Consider the following 22992-nt stretch of genomic DNA (forward strand, 5'->3'; position numbering starts at 1 on the left):
AATACACATTTTAATCATTATTTTCTAAATTTTCAAAATGTTCAATTCTTAATAATTATGCCAATTTATTTTTGGGGTAAACATTGAGAACAACCTTCACCTATGGCAGACGCCATATCATTTTTCAGATTTTCATCTGAGGAATCGGCCATTTGTTGACGCTGCAAAAATTCCAATCAGAAAAACATAATAAAAAAAACAAAAGTGAAATAGTCATCTGAATAAAATGTTCTCCCACTGGCAGGTTATATTCTTTATTTTAAATATTTAATTTTAAATTTAATTTATTTCATGATTCATTCTCAGACATGTTTCTTATTTTCCAATGTATTTTGAAAATGTTTTCTTTTGGTATATTAGCCTTTTTTAATGACCTATATAAAAAAAATCTAAACAATAATCAAAACATTAGAAACTCAAAATACCAAAATAGTATCCTAGCAGAACAAAAATATATACCAATTCAAAATTAATAATCAAATTTTATTCTATTATTAGGGTGTCCCAAAAATGTAGACACACTTTGAAATTAACTACTTCAGATTTGATTCTGGAGTAAGAATGGACAATACTGGGCTTACGTTTGTACAAAAGAAAACGTTCTGAGAAAATTCTAGAAATGTGAACATAAAGCTAAACTGCAAAAAGTTCCACACACAGGTGCCTTAACACTCCTGTGCATTTCAGCTTTATTTTAACATTTAACATTTCCAGAATATTATTTTATCATTATTATTTTATGTTGTGGTCGATATACCGACTGAGGTTTTTGAGTTTTTCCTTGCCCGCATGCTGGTTTGCTAGTTTAAGATCAGGTAATTGTGTAATTTTGTAACTGTAATCCTGTGCAGTCCTTTGAGACATTTTTGTGATTAAGGGCTATATAAATAAATTTGACTTGACTTGACTTGAATTATTTTATTTTTTTTGCACAAGAATAAGCCCATTATTGGCCTATTACACTCCAAAACCAAATCTAAAATGGAAGGAAAAGTCTAATGGCTATTAAATGTCAATGTGTGTATACATTTTCAGGTACACCCTGTTTGTGTGCGTATATATGTTCTCCCCGTGCATGCATGGGTTTCCTCCGGGCACTCCGGTATCCTACCACATTACAAAAACATGCATGTCAGGTTAATTGGCCAGTCCGAATTGTCCCTAGGTGTGAATGAGCGAGTGAGTTGTCTGTCTCTATGTTCCCAGCAACTGGCTGGCAACCAGTTCACTGCTCAAAAATGGCTGAAATGGGCTGCAGCAACCACCGCGACCCTACTGAGGATAGGCGCTGCAGATAATGCATGGATGTATATAGTAAATATATATATATATATATATATATATATATATATATATATATATATAAAATACTAAATGAAATATAAATCATTAAATGCGAAATAAACAACAATTGAAATGAACAAAATTAACCATCAACAGAGCAAACAATAGACTTAAATAATAATTAACCTGCTTGTTTTACTACATATCCATACCTGTCAACCTCAGCCAATTCCTACCCATCTTGATGGTTGCCATTGCCTTTATTAAGCAAAAAATACCTGACTAAAACCATTATTATTTACTTACAGCAATACAGACAATGTAGAATACCGCGACAATATTAGCAATCTTCTATTTCATTGTCTGCTACCAGTGACGGTGGCGATCAGGATTTAAGCCGAAATGGGGAAGACGAAATAAGTCTTTTTTTTTTTTTTAATCTCTAAATAAAAAATGGTTTTATAGCATAAACAAATTGAAATAGTCAAAAAATCGTATAAAGTACGGGGGGAGTTGACAGTCATGAATATCTAGAATTAGACTACTTGCAGTGCACCAAGTGGTAAAATAGGTGGACAATAGCTATTTGAATAAAACAATTATATTTTACTGCTAAACTCATATTCCACAGAAGCGATATTGATAGAGTAATAAGGACACGCACAACCCATTATTGCAAAGAACACTTTTCGTTGACTGTCCCTGTAATTATGTGGTGCCCCCAGCAACACTTAGTAAAAACACCATTTTACGCAGCATAAAATGACAAAGGTATGAGAATTAGCTTTTTGGGGAGTTGATGGGAAGACAATGACAAAGAATAATTTCTTTCACGAGGCAGCAGTCCATTCAGGGACGCTACACCGGATGTGTGTGTGCGTCTCTAACGTGTGGTAGAGCCGTGGGGACGGGTTAGGGGTGAAGCGGGGATACTCCGTGTGGACAGGCGAACTGTGCTGCCTGCTTGCAATGTTTTCGGAGCTCGGCCTCTGGTAAGGGTCGTGAGCGGAGGCTTCCCCCACCGACGGCGAACCGTGGTGAGCTACGGCGCTGAGACGAGAGCCCTGTGGGCTGGAGCTGTACTGGGGTTGCGGGTTATAAGGCGGGTAAGGCTCCACGGGGGCCATCGCGGTAGGCAACGGGTAGGGGTAGCCCCAGGACGCACATCCACGCTCATCCAGCCTGCCTTCTGAGCCTGCAAACATGCAGGCCTGACGCTGACCCATTTCGCTTCCGTAGGGGGTGTCGGTCAGTGCAGGTGCCGGGGTAGACACAAAGGGAGAGGCGTGGTAGTAAGAGTCGGCGGGACTCCGAGAGCTAGCGGGGAAGGCTCTCTTAAACGGGTGCTGGCAGTCTCCGGCGGAACAGTTCTCCTCCACTGCACAGAGAAAACATTGTGACATTAAATCAGCTCGGAGAAAGTTGCGGCTACTTTCAAACGTTTTTATTGCCGAGCTGTGCAGCAAAAGAGCACATAAAAGACAATTGCATTACTTTTGGCGCTTGACATTTACTAAGGCCCAAAAATAGAGAGTGGCTGATTCATGATGCCCAGACGGTCTTAATGGACTGCAAGCTTTATGCTATGGTTGGCACCGCGGACTCATATCAAGTAGTTTAAGATCAACATTGTTTGCCATATTTAGACATTATATTCGGTACTTATTATGACTCCAATTCACTTAGTTATGGGGACAGTGAGGGGTTGGATATATATATATATATATATATATATATATATATATATATATATATATATATATATATATATATATATATATATCCATTGGAAAAACCTAATGTTCGTGTCATGTTTGTCCTCCTATATAAACGACAGAATTTTCCATTATCAAACATTTTTAATAGTGCCAGAGAGCCACTAGGGGGTCACCAAAGAGCCACATGCGGCTACAGAGCACTATTTGAGAACTGCTGTTCTAAAGCAGTGTTGTTCAACCTTTTTTGCGCCAGTGCATGTTTTAACATTGGAAAAATCTTGCGGCACACCACTAACCAAAAATATTATAAAATGACACTGAACAGTATGTTTAATTACAATATAATTTATAATACCCCCAATTTTTACAGCAAAGACACTTGACAATGACATAATATTTGCAGAAAGTGATTCATAAATGTTTTATTAAATTTTAAGAAGTGACATTGGATAATTTCTCACGGCACACCTGACGATCTCTCACGGCACACTAGTGTGTCGCGGCACGGTGGTTGAAAATCACTGTTCTAAAGGAAGGTCGATTCATATTCACGCCACATTTGTATTTTCCAATAACGTCCAACTGATGGCGACAAAATATTATATTATTATATCTGAAGTAAAAAAGTGTACAGTATCCTGAGATCATTTTCAAACCAATTTGGAATGTTTCCGTAGTGCAGTAGTTACCACATCCGTCTGTTTCGACACCGGGTGGAAACATATATTGACCTGGAGAGGAATGGGCGCCTCCAGGCTGTACTTGTCAGAGACACACCACAGGAAATGCTGCCCCTACGACCCGTGTGGTTAAGGGATCCGACCAACCATATTATAGAAAAATTTCGCTAAAATGCTCACTTTGAGTCTCCGTAGTTTGTATTCTTCCTTGGGCCCTTTAGCACTTGTTTTAAGTTGTGGCAGCGGCATATAGTGGTAATGATACACACTGTCCCTTTTAAAAAATCCATGTCTATTTGATAGTTTGTGTATTTATGCTTATTATATAAATCAATATTGATTTATTTTTTTTACTTTTTTTTTTACCGCTAAGCGCTGCTATTCACACTGACCTTTTTACAACATGCTTGACTAAGCACACTGTGCTCCTTAGTACTAAGTGGGAGAGTGCAAACAGACAAGGTTACTTGGTCCCAAAAGCATTAAGCACTTTTGTCACTAGTGTTGTGAGCAACCGCTTGGCCTTTCTCACCTTTTCTCTTCGTGCAGGGGTAAATCTGAGTCTGGTGGACGTACTGAGGAGGAGTCAAGGTATAGTGAGCAGATGGGGACCCCAGCATCGTCTGGGGGCTGCCGCCACTGCTAAGGCCGTTCTCACAACTGTAGGGGGACTCTGGCATTTCGGGGGAGCCCCTCAGGACCCGAACGTCCCCGCCGAAGGGACTTCCGGCCGAACACAGTTTCTGCCGGCCCGTGCTCCGTGGCACTACGGGATAGTCCTTCCTGAAACAATCCATCCACAAAAAAATATGTACATTTTAATACGGTTTAAGTTTGAACAGCAGGTCCTGTAAATTCTGGACTACAAAGCCCACCTGATTAAAAGCCCCATGTGCAAGTTTAAGGAAGAAACTCAACTTTGTTTTTATACAAGTCACACCATATTTTAGGCCGCGAGCTGAAAGTTGAACTCATTCACGTCCAATTTTTACACTTACAAAAAAATATCAGCGGGGAAATGTCTAGTACAGAAAAGTAACACTTTGTACCACAATTAAGACACTCGTTTGTGGACTGTCTGCAGCTGTCATTCCTAATCAACTAATGCAGTATTCAATTTCAATTAAGCTGGCATTACATGTACGAGGGAGTGTGACAAAAACATTAATATAAAACTTAATGGTCTGTACTGACAAAAATTCCGAAGTCCACACAATCAAAACAGAACAAATCTTCCTGATTATATGTTTTTGATCATTTCAAATTGTGTACGCTGTAAAACAGCTTTTATACAGTTTTTTTTTTTTTAAACCGATCTTGTCTTGGCCATTTCGGCTCTAATCCGAATGGTCTCAGTTCTTGGTAGCAGACATCAACACCATTGTAGATTGCTAGTACGTAGTCTGTATACCTGTGAGTAAATAGGAGTCGCGTTGTGTTTGTAAGGTTCATTATCGCTTAGTAGGGAGAATATGCAATCATTAATAAGGTGAGCAATTGGTGGAGGTTGACAGGTATGAGATTGAGAGATGGTAGATGACACACAAGCACTTACTGTACGCTTAAAATTGAATACACACAAAATTTTCATTTTTTTGCCTCTATTAGTTTTGTGCAAACTTGAACAAGCAGGCACGAGCGGTGAGCAGTCTTGAGCAGTCTCGAGTGGTAGCCTTTGGGACTGCTGGGGAACTGGATTTTTCTACTTACAGCCGGCAAGACTTTTGTTACACAAAAAAACGGTACACTCAAATTCGCATGTTTAAAGGTGCTCGTATAAAGAGGTACCACCGTATTTGCACGTTCCTGTTATCCGTGCTTCTGTCTCCCCCTCCATCTATCTGTTTCAAGTTGACTTAAGCGCTCTCCATCTTGATCTCTCTCTGTAAACAAAGCCCTCTCGGTGAACTCTACGGTATGTAGGGGACAGCGGGCCACATCTTGCTGACTGGCGCTGAGATAGTGGCACGCACATGCAGACACATGCACGCACAAACACAGCCGGGGCCGCTGTGAGATAATTTGCCGCTCTAAAAATAAACACACGGCCATGTGTCACTTCGGATATAGGCTCGTCTCTGCAAACTCAAGCCGCACAATAACACTGAAGGGGGCGGGGGCCGGATACTGCGCCGTAGCGCACCGCACAAGGGAGCCCGGACAACCTCCTTGCCTTTCAGTAACAGGCCCTCTCATTGGCTCACTATCATCCCCCCAAACAAGCCGCACGAGTGCTTGATGAGCAGCGACAGCGAGATTCCCAAGCCATCGTGCACCATCGTTGGTCTTTCGTGTGCTGTGTCGTACTCCAAATGCTGCAGACCAGCTATCGGGTCAGGGCCGAGCTGCAGGTGACAGCAGCTCACATCTTTTTTTCCCACTTGGCTCAACCCAACACGCTTTCTGGCGCCATATGTACGACATCATAATGGAGTAGGAAGGATGAAGTGGAAAGAGGAAAAGACGGCGGGTGAATAGGGACTAAGTTGAATGGTAAATAGTGTGTTTTATATGAATAGTTGAAGTGAGAAATAGTTTGTAAAAAAACACGGAATTTACTGTACGCATACAGTAAACTTACAAGAGTTTAACATGCATTGTCAAAGTGTTTTAACTCCTCTGGTGTTCTTTCAACAGAGCAACAGGGAACACAATGACTGCTGGCAGAAAAGGCTTGAGTTCACATGGGTTTTACCCTTTCACAGATGCACTTTAGAGTTAAAGGTGTGGTGTGTCGTTTGTACCTAAAAAGTTTTCATCTCATCTCATCAGCCGTACCGCTTATCCTCATTAGGGTCAAAAGGTTAAATAATAAAAAGTATGTGCTAACGATATCCAACTGAGTTCGAAGAGCCCTATGCTTTATATTCCACTGCGCCTATCTGCTTTTATCTTGATTGTTTCTTAGCTGTTCGGGGTGGGAAATAATAGGTTCAAGGAACGGGGGCTGGAGGGAGTGTTGAAGAGTGATGTCATGCTTGTTGTTGCAGGTTTTTCTTTTATTTCTATATAGTTAGTGTAGGATATGTTGGCCTGAAGGGGGATGGGGCCCACCAGGTTGTACTTGCCCAAGGCACACCACAGGAAATTTTGTCCCTACGACCCTAGTGGTTAAGGGATCCAACCAACCAACCAACCAACCAACCAACCAACCAACCACCCAACCAGCATAAAAACAGTTAAAGAAAGAAAAAGGCCTGCTTCTAGTAAAGTCCAAACGTCAACTCAAAAAGATGAAAAAAGAAGAGGTAATTTAAGTGCATCCAAACGCACCTAGCTGGATTGTGCGCATTATGAACGAGCTGACTGAGGCTACAATCACTACTTTAAGTCAGGAGATGGCGACAGAGAGGGACAGAGAGTGACAAAGTTCCAAATTCCGTACAGCACCTTTCATGCAACAATGGTAGATGTGTTGTCCTTACGACAACTGTTTTTTCTTTCGAATTAAGTTGCTGTGTTTAAAATGTAATACCATGCGGGGAAAAGATGTGGGTTTGATAGGTATATTTTAAGTTTATTATTGCTTTAGGTTTAAAAATGTTGGTTTTCATGTCACTTGTTCCGGTTATCGTCAGTAGCTACACGGGCTCACACTCGAGTGCATGTTTCAATCTGTATCCATTCGTGTTGAGGAATTAACAAGGCAACGCTGTAAGTACTACGGGTGTTTATATGGTGAATAGGCAACTTGCAGTAATTCGGTCCGATGTAAAGTTTATGTACTTCATTTTTGTAAGTTTATCTGGACATGATTTCAATGCATTTTACTGTACTTGCAGTTTTCACCATTCCGGGAAGGGATTTAACTTCAGTTGAACATCCACTGTGGTCACGATCCTTCTTCAGGGGTTTAGCTGAGTGTCATATCGATGACATTAAAGTAGGAGTAAAATAAATTTCCAGTGAAGAAAATATTAGACTATTTAATGTGTAGAAAATAATTGACTCTTGAAAGTGAAGAAAATATATCATTCTTGAAAGCTCTGCTCATTTTCAGACCGGTTCCTTAAAAAGTGAGAGCAAGTACAACTCTTCCAGTGCCCCTATCTTTGCACCAAAAGTTTAAAATTCTTCAAAAAAAGTTACGGGATCTGTTTACATTTATGAACATCGTCGAAAGTAGACTGCTATTTGCCCTTTCCGTCAATGTTTGCTTCGGGTCTTCGACTACGAGTGCAGGTTTGGGTATTTAGGTAACTCTAGGTATTAAAAGTAATACTTTTGTGAAAAATATTAAGCTGTAGCACTTTCCTCTGATATTTACAAAGTATTTCATTATTTCTTTTACAAAAATATTATAACACTACCAAAAATTCAAGTGAAACCTTTTTGCATAATAATTTAATGTTGAATTTTCAGCTTTAGATAACACACCATAGCAACATTTAGATATGACTTTTTGAAATACAGTTGGAGAAAAGACACTAGAGTTACACAATAGCCTGAGTTTAAATTCATGGCAAAATAAAAACAATTATGTCCTGGTTGAACATTCACTGACTTGAAAGAATTATAATCAGTTTACCCTCATTGTTTAGTTTTGAAGTAAAGGACAGTTTGCTTCACGTTTTAAGAGTGAATTTAGGTTGATTTGACGCATACACACTGTTCCTGACACAAACACACACATAAATGCACAACTTACCCTTGCAGCTTGGCCATGCGGTGCAGTTCGTTGTCGTCACTGCCTCGGAAGCCTTTCGCAAAGGGATTGTTCTCTATCTTCAACTGAGTAATCTGAGGACAAAACAAAGGATCTCTTTTATAGACGAGCGCTGACATTAAAGTGCAGCACGTCCACAGGACCATACAAGAACACAGACGCAGCCGAGGCGACCCTCTTAAACCTTCTCCGAGCCGAATGAAAGTCAACGGTTTATTATTAACGGGAGAGGGGCCCTGTCCATGTTAAAAGCAGCCCGGCAGAAACTTCGCAACGCCAACATTCCTCGGCAGTTTCTGACGGGAGAGGACAACGTTCTCACCAGCTGACACCGAATAAACTGTTTAGCCAAACAGTCGCCAGGTTTAAGCGTTTTCAGGCCAATGCTTTTAGAGGGTAGGAGCTTTGATCTTGAGTCTTCCAATTTTTCTCAGGGAGGGGAGCCTTTGGTTGCGGACTGTGGGAGAACCTGTGTTGGGACTAACGTGTTACAAAGGAACGTGTTCTTGGAACGTGGTTACTTTTGTCAGTACCGAGCACTGCATTAATACAGTTCTACTGTCGTTACAACATAGAGTGTTACTGAGTTACTCAATACAGAATGTGCAGATATTGAATGATTTAATATGTCTTCTGACTGCTGAAACATTCTGCGTAACGCATATTGTCACATACAGCCTTTGATTCGCTGGTAATGTTATTTGAAGAGTTGGCATTTTTATATTTATCTATAAAGTACAACTAAATAAAGTTATGGTGGCCTCGTTTCAAGAACATAGTATAAGAATGCAGAATTTTTCCTAATGGAGATATTCCCCCCACCGTACTGTATATACTTTCATCCAAGCCAAATTTACATCTACATTATAAATTATTGAAATCAATCTTATTATGTGTATATTTGGCTCTGTGTCACCAGTAGCGAATGATAGTCAGCGTGTGAGAAGGTGGGTGGCGCAGCCTATACAGGAACTACAATCTGACATGAAATGAATGGGGCAAACATGAGCACGCAATTTATGGTAAAAATGTACTGAATTTTGGTCTTTTTATTTGTAATTTTTTTTGCAATACACAACGCCTGGAGGGCTGCACGGCGGCGCAGTGGTTAGCGACACAGTTCTGAGGTCATGAGATCGACCCTCCCGTGTGGAGTTTGCATGTTCTTCCCCTGCTTGCGTGGGTTTCCCCCGGGTTCCTCCCACATTCCAAAAACATGCATGTCAGGTTAATTAGCCGGTCCGAATTGTCCCTAGGTGTGAATGAGTGAGCAAATTGTCTGTCCCTGTGTGCCATGTGACTGACTGGCAACCAGTTCAGGGTGTCCCCAGCCCACTGCCTGGAGATAGCTGGGATGGGCTCCAGCATCCCCGCAACCCTACTGAAGATAAGCGGTGCAGATAATGGATGGATGGACAACGAAAACGGGCGTCAGCTTCTATGTATGATAATTTGTAACTGGATAGGTACTTTCAGAGTGGCAGGCTACTTTTTGGTAGCTGTAATCTGGGGGGGTAACTCAGTTACTTTTTAAATCAAGTAACTAGTAACAAACCAATAACTGTTTTTCACTTACGTGCCTTAAACTCGTGGGAACGTAGCCGTGTCAAGTCAAATTACCATTGCAAAATGATGTGATTATTTAAAGATTTTCTCAATATCCTGAAAAAAATCTACTTTTTGATGGACAGTAAATGGAACTTTACCTCACTGATTCATTCATTCCTCATTGGGATTACAGGAGTGCTGGAGCCTGTCTCACCTGACATCAGGCAGTGGGCAGGGGACACCTGGACTACGGGTGTCAAAGGAAATTAAACAGTGGGCCGGATAAAAAAACTGACAGGGCCGGACTGATCAAATGTTGGAACATATTAAAAATGAGGCATAGAGTTTAGTGAATGTTATTGAACCTACTGAAAAGATAACAACTATACCAATATGATCTGATAAATAAATAACGGAACAGAATTGTCTTCATTGTCATTTATAACAACTTAGTGAACATTGTTTGCAACAAGACTTGACATGGAACTCTATGAAACACGTAATAAACACTTAAAAAGGACATTAATATTGCGAATGTGAGGATAAATAGGCAAAAAATTGTTACAAGGTATTGCTTGGAGACGGGCCTAAGTTGTTATAGTTACATTACATGAAAAGTAGTAAAATAGCAAGAACATGCCTAACAAAGATATATTTCAATATGGCCCTGACAAATAACTTCATACTTGCCAACACTACCGCTTTATGAGGAAGACTATCGCTTTTAGTATATTCTATACGCCTACCACTTTTTAAAAAATACCTATCGCTTTTTAAATTTAAACAACAACAAAAAATATTGACAAGAGACTAGTGTTGTAGTATTCGGGTCCTTTATTTTGAAGTGAGACTAAGACTTTGTGCGTGAGCAAATCCCTCCATCGATTCATTAGATTTCAGATTCGGTACAAAATTGTCACTTCCGATTTCAAACAAGCACATATTGTTTTTTTTTTGTTTGTTTGTTTTTAATATTCACATGACCAATTGTGTAAAAATCAAGTGTGCGATAACATTGACTGCTTTTTAATGTCAAAAGGTTGGCATGTATGATTTTTTAATTTTCATCAGGCACAAAAGACACATTTTCTTAATATAAACATCCCAATTAAATGAAAATACCTGAAAGGAGCTGTTATTATCAAGGCAACATCAGTAGCTTGTATTTTATAATTTAGGACAAATGGGCTAAGATCACTTCAATGGAGAAAATAATAGCAATTTTCTTTCATTAAATTACAATAAAATAAAGTACAAGGTGAAGGAACGTAAAGTTGAAAAATACACAATTCATTGTGTATGATACAATAATGCAGTGTTTTCCAACCTTTTTTGAGCCAGGGCATTTTTTTTTACATTGGAAACATTTTGCGGCACACCACTAACCAAAAATGTTATAAAATGACACTTAGTATGTGTAATTACAATATAATTTATAATACCCCCAGTTTTTACAGCGCAGACACTTGACAATGACATCATATTTGCAGAAAACGATTCATATATGTTTTATAAAATTTTAAATTTTTTAAAAGTGATATTGGATCATTTCTCACGGCACACTAGTGTGTCGTGGAACAGTGGTTGAAAATGCAATAATGAATCAAGCTTATCTTAGGGGCACAGGGAAAACCTTCTTGGAGGCTGGATGTGGCCCGTGTGCCCTGACTTTGACATATGTGGCCTAGACTGATTGCGAGCCAATCAAAGGCACACAACCTTTCACACAGGCAGGGGTGCTAACTTTACCACCTGCTTATATTTATCTAATGTTTATTAATTCAATCTATAAATAATTGTCTTGAACAAACACAACAAGCTGGTTGGAAATATACAAAGCCCAAACGAGCTCCAGTCCAAGCCTCATTCATCTGTGTTTTTGTGCAAATAGCATGAACCAAGATCAAGGGAAACAAGCAGGTCATTAAAGAGGGACCCGCGCACACACACACACAATATACCCACTTTTTTACACGTTACCAAGAGAAGCAATGATGGAGCAACATTTGCATGTAATCTGGATCTTAAGTGAGAGAAGGGTAAAGAAGTTTTAGCCCAAAATTTCTTTAAAATGGGTAGAGTAATGTTCATTTGAGGATTGAGAACCCAATGGTTAAAGTTTGAAAGAGAGGTTGGGTTACTCTGCATATGAATGTTGTTGTTGTCATTTATTCTGAATATGCATTACAAGTATTGCAAGGCTTTCTGATTATTTTTAAACAATCTCTCAAAACAAAAACATGTCAAATAGAAAAACAAATGAGGAAGCTAATTAAACCAGACAACAAAGGAAGATAAAACCGAATACGCAATCAGAAAGGAGTCTTCAGGGAAACAAGTTCAAAACATCCTGTGTTCGTGTTGAAATAATTTTAAGTGGACGTGAAAGTCTTCGGACATCAAGTTTTTATTTTGGGCTAGAGAGATTCCTTATAAAACATAACTACGGAGCAAAACCAATCAAAATGGCTTCATAGTCTTCATTAATGTTTAGTACAGGGGGAGTATAAATCACGGACTATATGCGGCCTTGTTTGTTCCTAAAATTACATGTTTTATGATGCAAGGCAGCTATTTATATTTTTTCAAAGGGACATTGTAAGGTTTTTAGGGGCTCCTGTTGGAATTTTTTTTTTAAATTAAGAAATAAACAATAATGATTTTAATAATAGGCAAAAAAACATTAACTATTATATAAACGTGCACTTATTTTAAATACATGTAGGTTGATAAATTTAGCGCCAGGAGATGTAGCGTACGATGAAAACAAATACGCAACGATTCCTGGTGTATGATACAACAATGATTCAAGATAATTTCACGGGCCATAGAAAACCTTCTCAGGCTTTGACATACTTGATTTTGTGTTTCAGGACGTGGCCTCAGATAAAAAGGTTTGCAATCTACTGGTCAAGGATACGCCATTGCAGTGTGCACGCTAGGCAAAACTCACCTTATGGTTCTGGTAGGAGGTCACAGCGATGAAAGCGGTCTCCGAAAAGACATGAGTGCAAAAAGCCGTGTTTTTGGAGCCGAAGCCATTGTTCTCATCCGCCTTGACAATGTGGACGCGAGGCTGGTATTTGTGCATGGAGTTCAGTATTATCTGTGCAAAATAGAGAAATTGAGGTTAAAGCTGACTAAACAGTCAAGATCCCATGCAAGTAGTTGGAAGTTGACTAAAAAAGACAGGTTCAAGTATAAAACATAATTGACAATAGTTATATTTTATCTCAGATAAAACTTGGTATGTCCTAACTTTAAATTTGCAACATATTGATGGCTGTAATAATAGTATGTGGTTTGCAATAATCTGTGGTCTGTGCAGCCCTTTGGTACTCTTTGTGATTAAGGGCTGTACAAATAAACATGACTTGACTTGACTTGCATCTAATATAGTTTGAAAGGCTTGGATAAAACAAAATGAGTAAATCAAAATAATGGACTGTTTATTTTTGATCTATCTATCCACCCTGGTCATATCCCTCAAGAGGGGTGACCGACAGCAAGACAAACACATACACAAAAACAAATAAAATTTAAAAAAGGGAAAAAGTAGCAAAAAACACACACAAAGTTTTTTAGACCATGGCCAACCCAAATGCCCAAACACCCAGACAAGTCAAGCACCTCGGCACCTAAGTTGGTCATGCTTTCGTCCCTCCAGATGAAACGGGACACAAGAAAGCAGCCATGTCACTCGGGTCAGGGTGACAAAACACACTCTTCTGTTCAACAACAGGGCCCGACAGCTTTCACTGGTTTACCCCTGCTGCATCATACAGGTGCCCTGCCCATCTCTTAGAACACGTCTAAACATCCCACAATCCTTTTGCAACACCTCTCCAATCATTCCTATAACCAACAAACCCTAAAAATAGATATACACATTGTAAATTAGTAATTTTATATTGTGTAGATAAATAAAAAGCAAAATATTTTTATCTTTGTTGTACTCGACATAATATCTCATATATATATATATATATATATATATATATATATATATATATATATATATATATATATATATATATATATATATATATATATATATATATATATATATATATAAAACGAAACAAATTCTGAAAATAAATAAATTAAATTAAAGAAATAAAATCCCTGACAAAATACATGACAAAAGTACACAATAAAATAGATGGCAAAATAAAGACCAAAATAAGTATACAAAAAATACATAAATACAGAGATGAATTGCATTTATGTCATATATTTAGATGTAATTTGATCTATATTTGTGTTCATTTATTGAAATGGCATATACTTGTAGGAATTTCTTTATATTTATTTATATATCTCACAGCCTCGTCAACCTGCTGTCGTCAGGTAAAAGACTGCAGTCTCACAGAGCCAGAACCAGCAGGCCCAAGGACAGCTTTTTCCATTAGGCTGTCAGGATTCTGAACTCTCTCCCTGCCCTACCCTTCCTCCTACCTCTATGCCTTCTACCAATGCAAAGCTGTTCTATTTAGAATGTGGCTATACTGAACATTTTGTATACTATTTTATACATATTTTTCTATTTCTATATTTTTTAGGCATAAATGTTATTTCTTTTTCTGACAAAAAAAAACATAAGAAAATTTGCTGCTATTTGTTCCTGTTGCAATTTGTTATTTGTAATATGCCTTATTATTGTGTGTTTGCACGCTGCAAGAAGAATTAAATTCATCTGTGCTGTATGTTGTGCATAAAGCATTTTTGAAAATAATGTTGAAGTTGAGGTAGATTTATTTCTACGTATGGCAGGATCAGTCCCCCGTACACGTGCATGCACGGGCCCTTATCCGCAGGCGCTTAATTTAATCGCGGTGACGTCCACGCGGGTGACAGGCTCCACTAATACACTTGACAAGTCTTTGAGATCATTACTTCCAGGCCTGGGATTGTAATGTTTTGTGTTTGCTTCAAACAATACACGTTGACCTGCTGATGATGCTGCTGGTAGCCTAATTGGCGCTGCAGCAGGACGCGCAGCGAGGGGGGGACGAGTGAGGCACTCGCGTGGCCCCTGGCTGCATGATTTGTGCTCTGTTGACGACTACGCTATAGCCAAGTGCAACGTTACAAAACCTCCACTATCTCTCTCTCACACAAAATTAAAAACGCCTTGTAGTTATTTATTTGAAAAGCATGCAGCCACACTTGAAAACATCACTCACGTGTCCAAATGGGTCCAAGTGGTTGTTGGTGAGTTTGAGCTTCTGGAATGAAACAAGCTGGCGGCTCCAGTGGGCCCCCGTGGCAGGAGAGTCCGGGTGCACGTAAAGTCTGCCCGGCATCGCTGGCTCAGCCTTACCCGTTACCGACCTACAAACATAAACTTGATAAATATGGATGTGGCCTGCAGAGTGCAGACATTGACGTGCAGTGGGTCACAGTGGTGGGTCTGACCCGGTCGTGCACTGCACTGTACTGTACTGTAGTGTGTTGCACAAAAAAGCTCATGCTTTAATTAGACTCATGCATCAATAATACTCAGGGTTTGTATTAACTTTGATTTTCCTGACATATTTTTAATTGTGATTATTTTAGGGTTTACTTATTTTGTGTCGATGCTTTTGAACAAACGACTGGATATAAAATGCACTTTAAAAACTACATGGGTATTTATTTTATCATGTATCATTTTAGTTTTTCAGTATTTTGTTTTTATTTCGTTTTAACCATTGTGTGTGTGTTTTGGTCTTTTCGGTTGTTGGGGTGGAGTAAAAGGGGGGATTTTTACCTTAATGTGTACTGAATGTATTATACAGCACTTTGATTGTCAAATCATTACGTTGAAGTATTTTTTTATTTTTGACATGAAAAATAACGCAATTTCATCCAACTTTCTGGGTTGATTTTGCATTAAAACAACGCAATGTTTTGAGCCTTTCCCGACGAAATTGCATTTTTTATTATTTTACAAATGGGTTTAATTTTGAAGGGGAAAAGTCATAATTTAGTGTGTTTATAACACAAAAGGTTGGATCTAATTAACCCAAGTAATGGTTCGTCTATAAACGCTCAACCTCAATTGAGTTATTTTGGACCCAACTATTTTAAAAGTATAGGTTTTTGTCAGATTGCAAACAAAAAAGAAGGCCGGTGTTTTTCAACGAGTGTTCTGGAGTGTGCCACTGGAATTTGCCCAATTCTGTCTTTGCAAAAACAATGCATTGCCGTTCTACTGTTTATTTGACTTCTTCCAGTGCTCAGCCAAGTAACTAACATGCATTCAGCAGCAGATTACTGTTTTTTGCCTTTTATATACAAATTATCTGGTCATGAGATTTAGTACTGGGAAACTGTTTAATGAATTATATAGTTTTATGAAGCTGTTTTAGACTGCTCAGTGAAATAAAAAATGTTAAAAATATATGCTGATTGAAGTTCTTCTTTTAGTAAAAGAAATGAAAAATAAAATGGCAATTTTAAGCATGGTTTTCTAATTTTTTTAGGTAAAAAACAAGATAAAAATATTGTAAAAAAACATGTTAGAAGCTCTAATCACTAGTTACCCTAATATTTTACTTTATTTTATTATAAACTTTTTTAACCAATTTTATAAACGCTACACTGGGGTTGCAAAGAAAATTTTAATAGCTTTTTATGTATAGGGACAATAGAAACAGTCTAAAGAATTTTTAATTTTAAATTCAATTGCGACAACCTTAATAAGCCTGTGTTGATCAAATAAAGTAAAGTAATTAAGCAAAATGTTGAACATAAGTTTGCTGATTTTTTTTAGTAAGATAAAAAAAAACAGAAAGACCTTGTAGGTCGTAAAAAATATATTGTTCCACTGGCAGGTATATTTTGCTTGTTTTAAGTATTTCTGAAAAAAAAAATTAAAACCTCAAAAGCAGGTTGAAATATATAGCGAAATCAAAGCAAAATGATTAACCAAAGTGGATAACCTGTATTATCTACTGAGCAACAGTGACCACAAAGGATAAAACTTCACATTGTCAATTTAACCATTTAAACTTGAAATAATAAAATATGAATAAACAACTAAGTAAATTAAACTGTTGCCAGGGGATTTCTTTTCAAACATTTTCGACGGTCTGAAAATATTGTAATGAAAAAAAGTATGCCTTGGCTCAAAAAAGAATGGGAATCACTGTCTTAACTCTCCCGTTCGGGTCAAAATGACCCATCACTGTGTTATTAACACCCAGAAAATCCCCCAAATAATATTTGATTTAACTTTTGGATTTTATCTTTTCTTCGATTGGTACCAACAGTGGAAAAAAAGGAAAAGTTGTTTCTATTCATATTTCCATGGAAACTTTAGCCTATACAAAGTACAAAAACGATTCTTGAAATTAGGACAAGGTGAGGGTTATGTTACACAGACAAATAGTGCTAAAAGATATATTATAATGGTTTAAAATAGACGTCATACAATACAACAAACGTCATTATAGGTTTGAATATTTCCATTCCGCGCCATGCATGACTGCATACTATGTATTTTGTATGAGTGCATGTTCCCTATAATCACTGCATATAATTTGATTCATATTTCAACCATACACGCTCAAAATAGATCGTAGGAGTAGGTCATGTAATGCAGAACAGCGGGGAATCCATAGAAATCATCGGATTTTCCCCCCTCGGCTGAATGGGAGACTTTTTAATCCGTTCCGTGTCGTTTGCCCGGCCGTTGAACCCTTTACAGACTGATTTCACCGGCGGGGAAACAGAGAAAAGAGACTGGAAGTAGGCCAGTCCGGTCTCGAAAGACTTTTAGGATGCGTACAGGCGACGAATTAACTTTAGTATTTTTGCAGCGGCAGCAACATTTGAACAAATTTCGAATTTGGATGAATCAGAAAAAGGGTAATGTGGACTTTTGTTCAATATTCAAAGAAATTAAACTCACCACTTGTTGTCCGCAAATTTATAACGGTGGTCATCCCCGGGCACAATGTCCATGAGAAGAATATATTTGGTTTTGGAGTTGAGTCCTGTGACCTTCACTTTATAACTGGGGAACATCCTCCTGTGTTGAAAACACGGTGAAATAACAAGGTAGTCACTAAATGTGTCAGAATGGAAAATTCTCAGCATCATCAAATATGAAGTCGTGTTGACTTGGATGCATTCTAACCCTCGTGTTGTCCTCATTTTAAGGACCATCTAAGACATTTTTGTACAGTTTACGAGGAAATGTGAATAAAAACAACATTTCATTTTTTTCTACTGTCGGGACCATTCTTAGAAGTCATTACATAGATAAAACATCATCTAGGGCATTGTTATTCAACATCTTTTGAGCCAGGGCACGTTTTTTTACATTGGAAAGATTTTGCAGCACACCACTAACCAAAAATGGTATAAAATGACACAGAACAGTATGTTTAATTACAATACAATTTATAATACCCCCAGTTTTTACAACACAGACACTTGATAATGACACCATATTTGCAGAAAATGATTCATAAATGTTTTATAAAATTTTAAACTTTAAAAAGTGACCTTGGACAATTTATCACGGCACACATGACGAGCTCTCACTGCACACTAGTGTGTCGCGGCACAGTGGTGGAAAATCAATGATTCCGGGGATATTTTTCAAGTTTTTTTTAGACAAAGTTGCAGGTCATTTTGACCGGAATACAAAAAGAGGCTTGAAAAAAATAACATGTTAACTAGACCAGTGTTTTTCAAGCCTTTTTGAACCAAGGTACACCTTGATTTATAAAAAAGTTCCGCGGCACACTGTCCGTCTAAGATGTTTGAAAATGAAATTATGTCAAATATTTCACTGTATATCATAAGCAGATAATTTGTATATAAAAAGAAGAAAATCATACTCAAAATAAAAAGAATTACGTGCTTTATTTATGTTTTTAATTTTTACAGTGCAATCTTAAACCGCTTTGTTACACAAATTAAGTTATTAAATGTACTGTGCTACCTCATGAGCAAATAATTAGTATATAAAGAGTATATAAAAATCCACTGCCACCTACTGTTATGGATGACTATTACAGTTCCTCGTCTGAAGAAAGCAAAAATATGGAATAATAGCCTGATTTCTTTGAAAGATAAAATTGGGCAAATTCCAGCGGCACACCAGGCAAGGTCTCACGGTACACTAGTGTGCCCCGGCACACTGGTTGAAAAACACTGAACTAGACAACACTCTACAGTAATTACATTTTCTGTAGATACCTTCCTGCCTTTGTGATGATCATTTCAGTCCCCACTTCGTCAAATCTTGTCCAAAGCTCTCTGTCATGCAGGGAGACCTTTATTCCTTCCATTCCCTGCAGCAAAACACACCAAATACACGTCTGATTATTAGGAAATGATTTCTATTTGCACCAAAAGTCCAAGCATTTGAATTGTAAATACACAACAGGTTGTACACACACCAAGTGACCGGGGTTTGTCTGTGGGGAAGTAGGTGATTTTAAATGATGACTGCTCAGACTTTCTTGTTTATTCTCTTTGGGAGAATCCACGCAGTTGGAGTCTGGACGCTCGGCGAGGCCGAACTGGTCGCCGCCGTTTGCCATCTCCTATTCACCGATAAAATGCAAAATGCAATCAGCCCAATACATGCGAATTTATTAATATATCATGTAAATTGTCCATTTCCCCCGTTTGATATAAAAAAAAAACTAAGTGTTTACACCAAGGGCGTAGGTTTGGTCTACTCACAGTTTACTGTAGGGGACTTAGAGCATTTTTTCCTAGTGATCGAATAATATTGGTGGGGAAAAAAACAATGATTACCCGATATAAGTGAGGACATTGTGTATTTTTTTAAAGTGATGCTATAATATTGTAAGGGACAAAACAATGATTGCTACATATTGAAGTAAGCACGTCCACGCCAAAACAATACCCTCGGTTCACACACCCCGGATTCAAATATTAAAATAAAAGATAGTTAACATTTAATTAATTAATTTAAAAGTACAAAAATAGTAAAACAAATTTCTCTTCATTGGTATGCAAGATTAGCTTGACATTCCTTACACGTCTCTTGATAAAAATATCAAAATATATGTTTTAACTGCATTATTTATTGATGAGCATCTTTCCCACCAAAATGCTAGGACAAACAGGTTGCATTACTGTCGTTTATTTAATCGAAAAATAGATTTAATTGAATTGTCTTTATTGTCATTGATAACAATGTGGTAAAACATATACAACGAGATTAGACATGGCACTTCGGGGTAAACAAAGACCTGAAAGAGAAAAATAAGATTTAAAAAAAAAACTGTCAACACAAATCGGTAAAAACTATTTACAACGTAGTGCTTAAGTTAGAATAATTTAATAATTTAAAATAGTATCGTAACAACAGTGCAATAACATTCAGCGCAACAAAAATGTCCCAAATATGTTTAATGATATATATTTTCACAGTTTGACCCCGGGGGACACACTGAAATGTCAATTAAATTTGCTATTGTAGATACATTTTGCAGGGATTAAAATACAAGTGCGCAATGTATGAGTTTAAAAATGCTCAAGAGTGACATCAAGTGTATAGTGTGCAGTGTTTGGATTTTCCTCTGTCGAGGTGGTGCACTTACCTCAAGCAGCCCACCCGGCAACATTCGAAACCATCCTTCTCCCTTTGACTATCTTCTTCGGTGCAGAAACTTAATTTCCGATTAGAATATTTGCATCGAAGCAGTCCACGTGCACGTGTTACGGCGAGCTGTCAAAAACTCGGAGTATAATCCACGGTGCAAGGATGAAAACCGAAGTCGGTTATTGGGGTGCCCTGCATGCAGGACGGCGCAGTTCATGCGATCTAATCAGATGATTGCAGATTTAAATTGGGGGCCACTGGCGCTGTCGATCATTGCTGCTTTAAATTGGGGGCCCCTGGTGCCGTCCTTCTCCCGGTTGCCTTCACCGACCCGGTGCCAGCCCCGATCTGGAGTCTGCTCATCACATCCTTCATCCCAAATGGAGTCAATTCTGACTCTGACGTGCAGGACCACCCCCTGTGACTCCCCCGTGCTCCTATTGGCCAGTGCCGTGCGATGGCATGGCAAGGGGGCTCCGCATCACCCACCCCCATAGGCGTCACCAGCCCGTTTTGGGGGGTGCTCAAGCATCCCCAAATTCAACCCAAGAACTCATACAATTATAGAATTTTCCATAATAAAGGAGAGGATATATTTAAATATAATAAAAACGCTAGGTAAAATGTAAAAAATAGATAAATAAAACAAAAATATGAACAACACACCGTCGGAAATACTTCTTTGCCTAGAAATGGTTCAGTCCATTTGATTCATTTCGCTGCTCTCCCCCTCCTCCCCACTCCTCCTCTGCTCGGCTTGTGTCACTTGCGGCATAGTGGCAGAGTCTGTGGAGGCTCCGGTGTAAGCCATCATAAAAAAAAACGGCCTTGAAACAAACATTTAATTGATAAAAAAATGCCTTTTCAAATAAAAAAGAGCATTTAGCAAAATATTTGAAGTAAAACGTTATCATACTTGATTTGTACATGTTACATCTCTTTAAGATAAATTAAAATATCATTTTCAATCAGCCAGACGCTATGGGTGCTCAGCACACCCAAAGCTCTGAACCTAAAATTGCCCAATCCAACCCCACCTATATTTTCATCAAATATCTGACATTTTATTAATAAATGAACTAGCTTTCCTGGTACTTATGCGTACATTTACTTTATACCCTTTTAAATGAAATGAGGAAAGTGTTAGAGTTTAACTGATCCCGGGATCGTGTTTGTAGCACAAATTGCTTGGGTAATGAGTGCATTTTCCCAATAAGAAATGATTAGAAATGGAATGATCCATTCCTGTTCTCCTAAAAGCATCCACGTGAGCCCTGCATAACTATCAAACACATATTGGTGATCACTTAAAAACACTCAAATAGTACTGTATTATGAAGCACATCTGATTATAAGGCGCAACCCCAAAATGTTGTGATATTTTTAGTTATATATAATGCAAACTAGACTATAAGACACATGGAAATAAAACTACATTAGAGGCTTGGGTTTCACTCAAAAAAGAATGTATTTTTGCATTGATTGATCAGTCGAACTATATCACTGATCGGGGGTTGGGGTTTTTAAGGGTTATTGTTCTATCTTCGTTATTCATTATCCATTACCCGTTATCGGTCAGTTCATAATACGCTACAAAGCCTAGGAGCTGGGACACTTACTCTCAGCCAAAAGGCCAAGTTAAGGTCCTAGCCCTAAAGCCTTGCTGCGATCATTGCGAATGCACCGTTCCCGGAGGTACTGCAATACCGGGCCGATGCGTGGAGTGGACAGAGCCACCCCTGATTTTACTTTCTATGCATTTTAATTACTAGATCACTGGGATAACGGATGACACTAGGCATTAAGTTTTATCTTATTATCGCACAACTTTTAGTCATGATACCAAATTGTTGGCGTTATTATTTGGCTGGGCTGCGAGAACATTGTCAAACATTAAACTGGTCCGTGCTATAGAAAAAGGTTGGGTTCCACTCAAACACAGTGTCGAATCGCCGAAGTCTTACGAAGCATGCAAGATTCTGAAATGAATGAAGGCAAAGGCATTATGGGAAGTAACTTAGTTGTTCAGAGCTGAATAAAGAGTAAGACATTGTAGGAAGCAATCCAGTCGTCACGAAAGATATGAATGAATGCATGTATGCACATACTGTATTTAATAATGTTTGTCACTTACAATGCTTATTTTCAGCAGGGAAAAAGTGAAGCTAAATTTTGTAACAATTTATCATCGGGGGCTGGTTGGCAGCAAGGAAGGTGACGGAGTTCTATCAACGTATACGTTTTCCCCGTATTTTACATAGTCTGTCTGGCTTTGCGTAAACAGGCGCCTATATTTGTAAGGTGTATTATCACTAAATAAGGAAAACTACAATTTTTATTACGGGGATCAATTTGTTAATGTTAACAACAGGTATGAGACCAAGAGACTATTGATGATACATAAGCGCTGAGTTTACACCTGAAATCAAAGTCAGCCTAACTTTGAATGAATGTGCACACAAACAAGTTTACAGCACGTTTTTGCCTGTAGTAGTTTGCATGTGCAAACTGGAATGACCT

At 38.3% G+C, this 22992-nt stretch overlaps 1 protein-coding gene across 2 annotated transcripts; it reads right to left on the reverse strand.

Moving 5' to 3' along the window:
• Nucleotides 1–1345: 1345 nt before the first annotated feature.
• tbx5b (T-box transcription factor 5b) lies at nt 1346–20832 on the reverse strand. Of its 2 annotated transcripts, XM_088335942.1 has the most exons (9): nt 20471–20832; nt 19295–19441; nt 19092–19186; nt 17794–17913; nt 15083–15230; nt 12850–13002; nt 8331–8422; nt 4215–4465; nt 1346–2662 (listed from the first exon to the last, which is right to left on the reverse strand). In XM_088335942.1, exons 1-9 carry the CDS (start codon nt 20492–20494, stop codon nt 2115–2117), a joined length of 1578 nt encoding a protein of 525 aa, XP_088192068.1. In that variant the 5' UTR covers nt 20495–20832; the 3' UTR covers nt 1346–2114. The 2 variants fall into 2 exon arrangements, with proteins under 2 accessions (XP_088192068.1, XP_088192069.1); XM_088335943.1 differs by lacking the exon at nt 19295–19441.
• Between the last annotated feature and the right edge of the window lie 2160 nt (nt 20833–22992).

The sequence above is a fragment of the Urocampus carinirostris genome, chromosome 5 (genome assembly GCF_059441175.1).
Source record: "Urocampus carinirostris isolate Australia breed hairy pipefish chromosome 5, RoL_Ucar_1.0, whole genome shotgun sequence".
NCBI lineage: Eukaryota > Metazoa > Chordata > Actinopteri > Syngnathiformes > Syngnathidae > Urocampus > Urocampus carinirostris.

Excerpts from the sequence above, each read along its gene's own strand:
- tbx5b (XM_088335942.1), bottom strand. The coding sequence starts at position 20,494 with ATGTTGCCGGGTGGGCTGCTTGAG. Across the intron at positions 19,442-20,470 it reads TGCCGGGTGGGCTGCTTGAG|GAGATGGCAAACGGCGGCGA; the intron begins GTAAGTGCACCA and ends ATCGGTGAATAG. Across the intron at positions 15,231-17,793 it reads AAATTTGCGGACAACAAGTG|GTCGGTAACGGGTAAGGCTG; the intron begins GTGAGTTTAATT and ends TTATGTTTGTAG.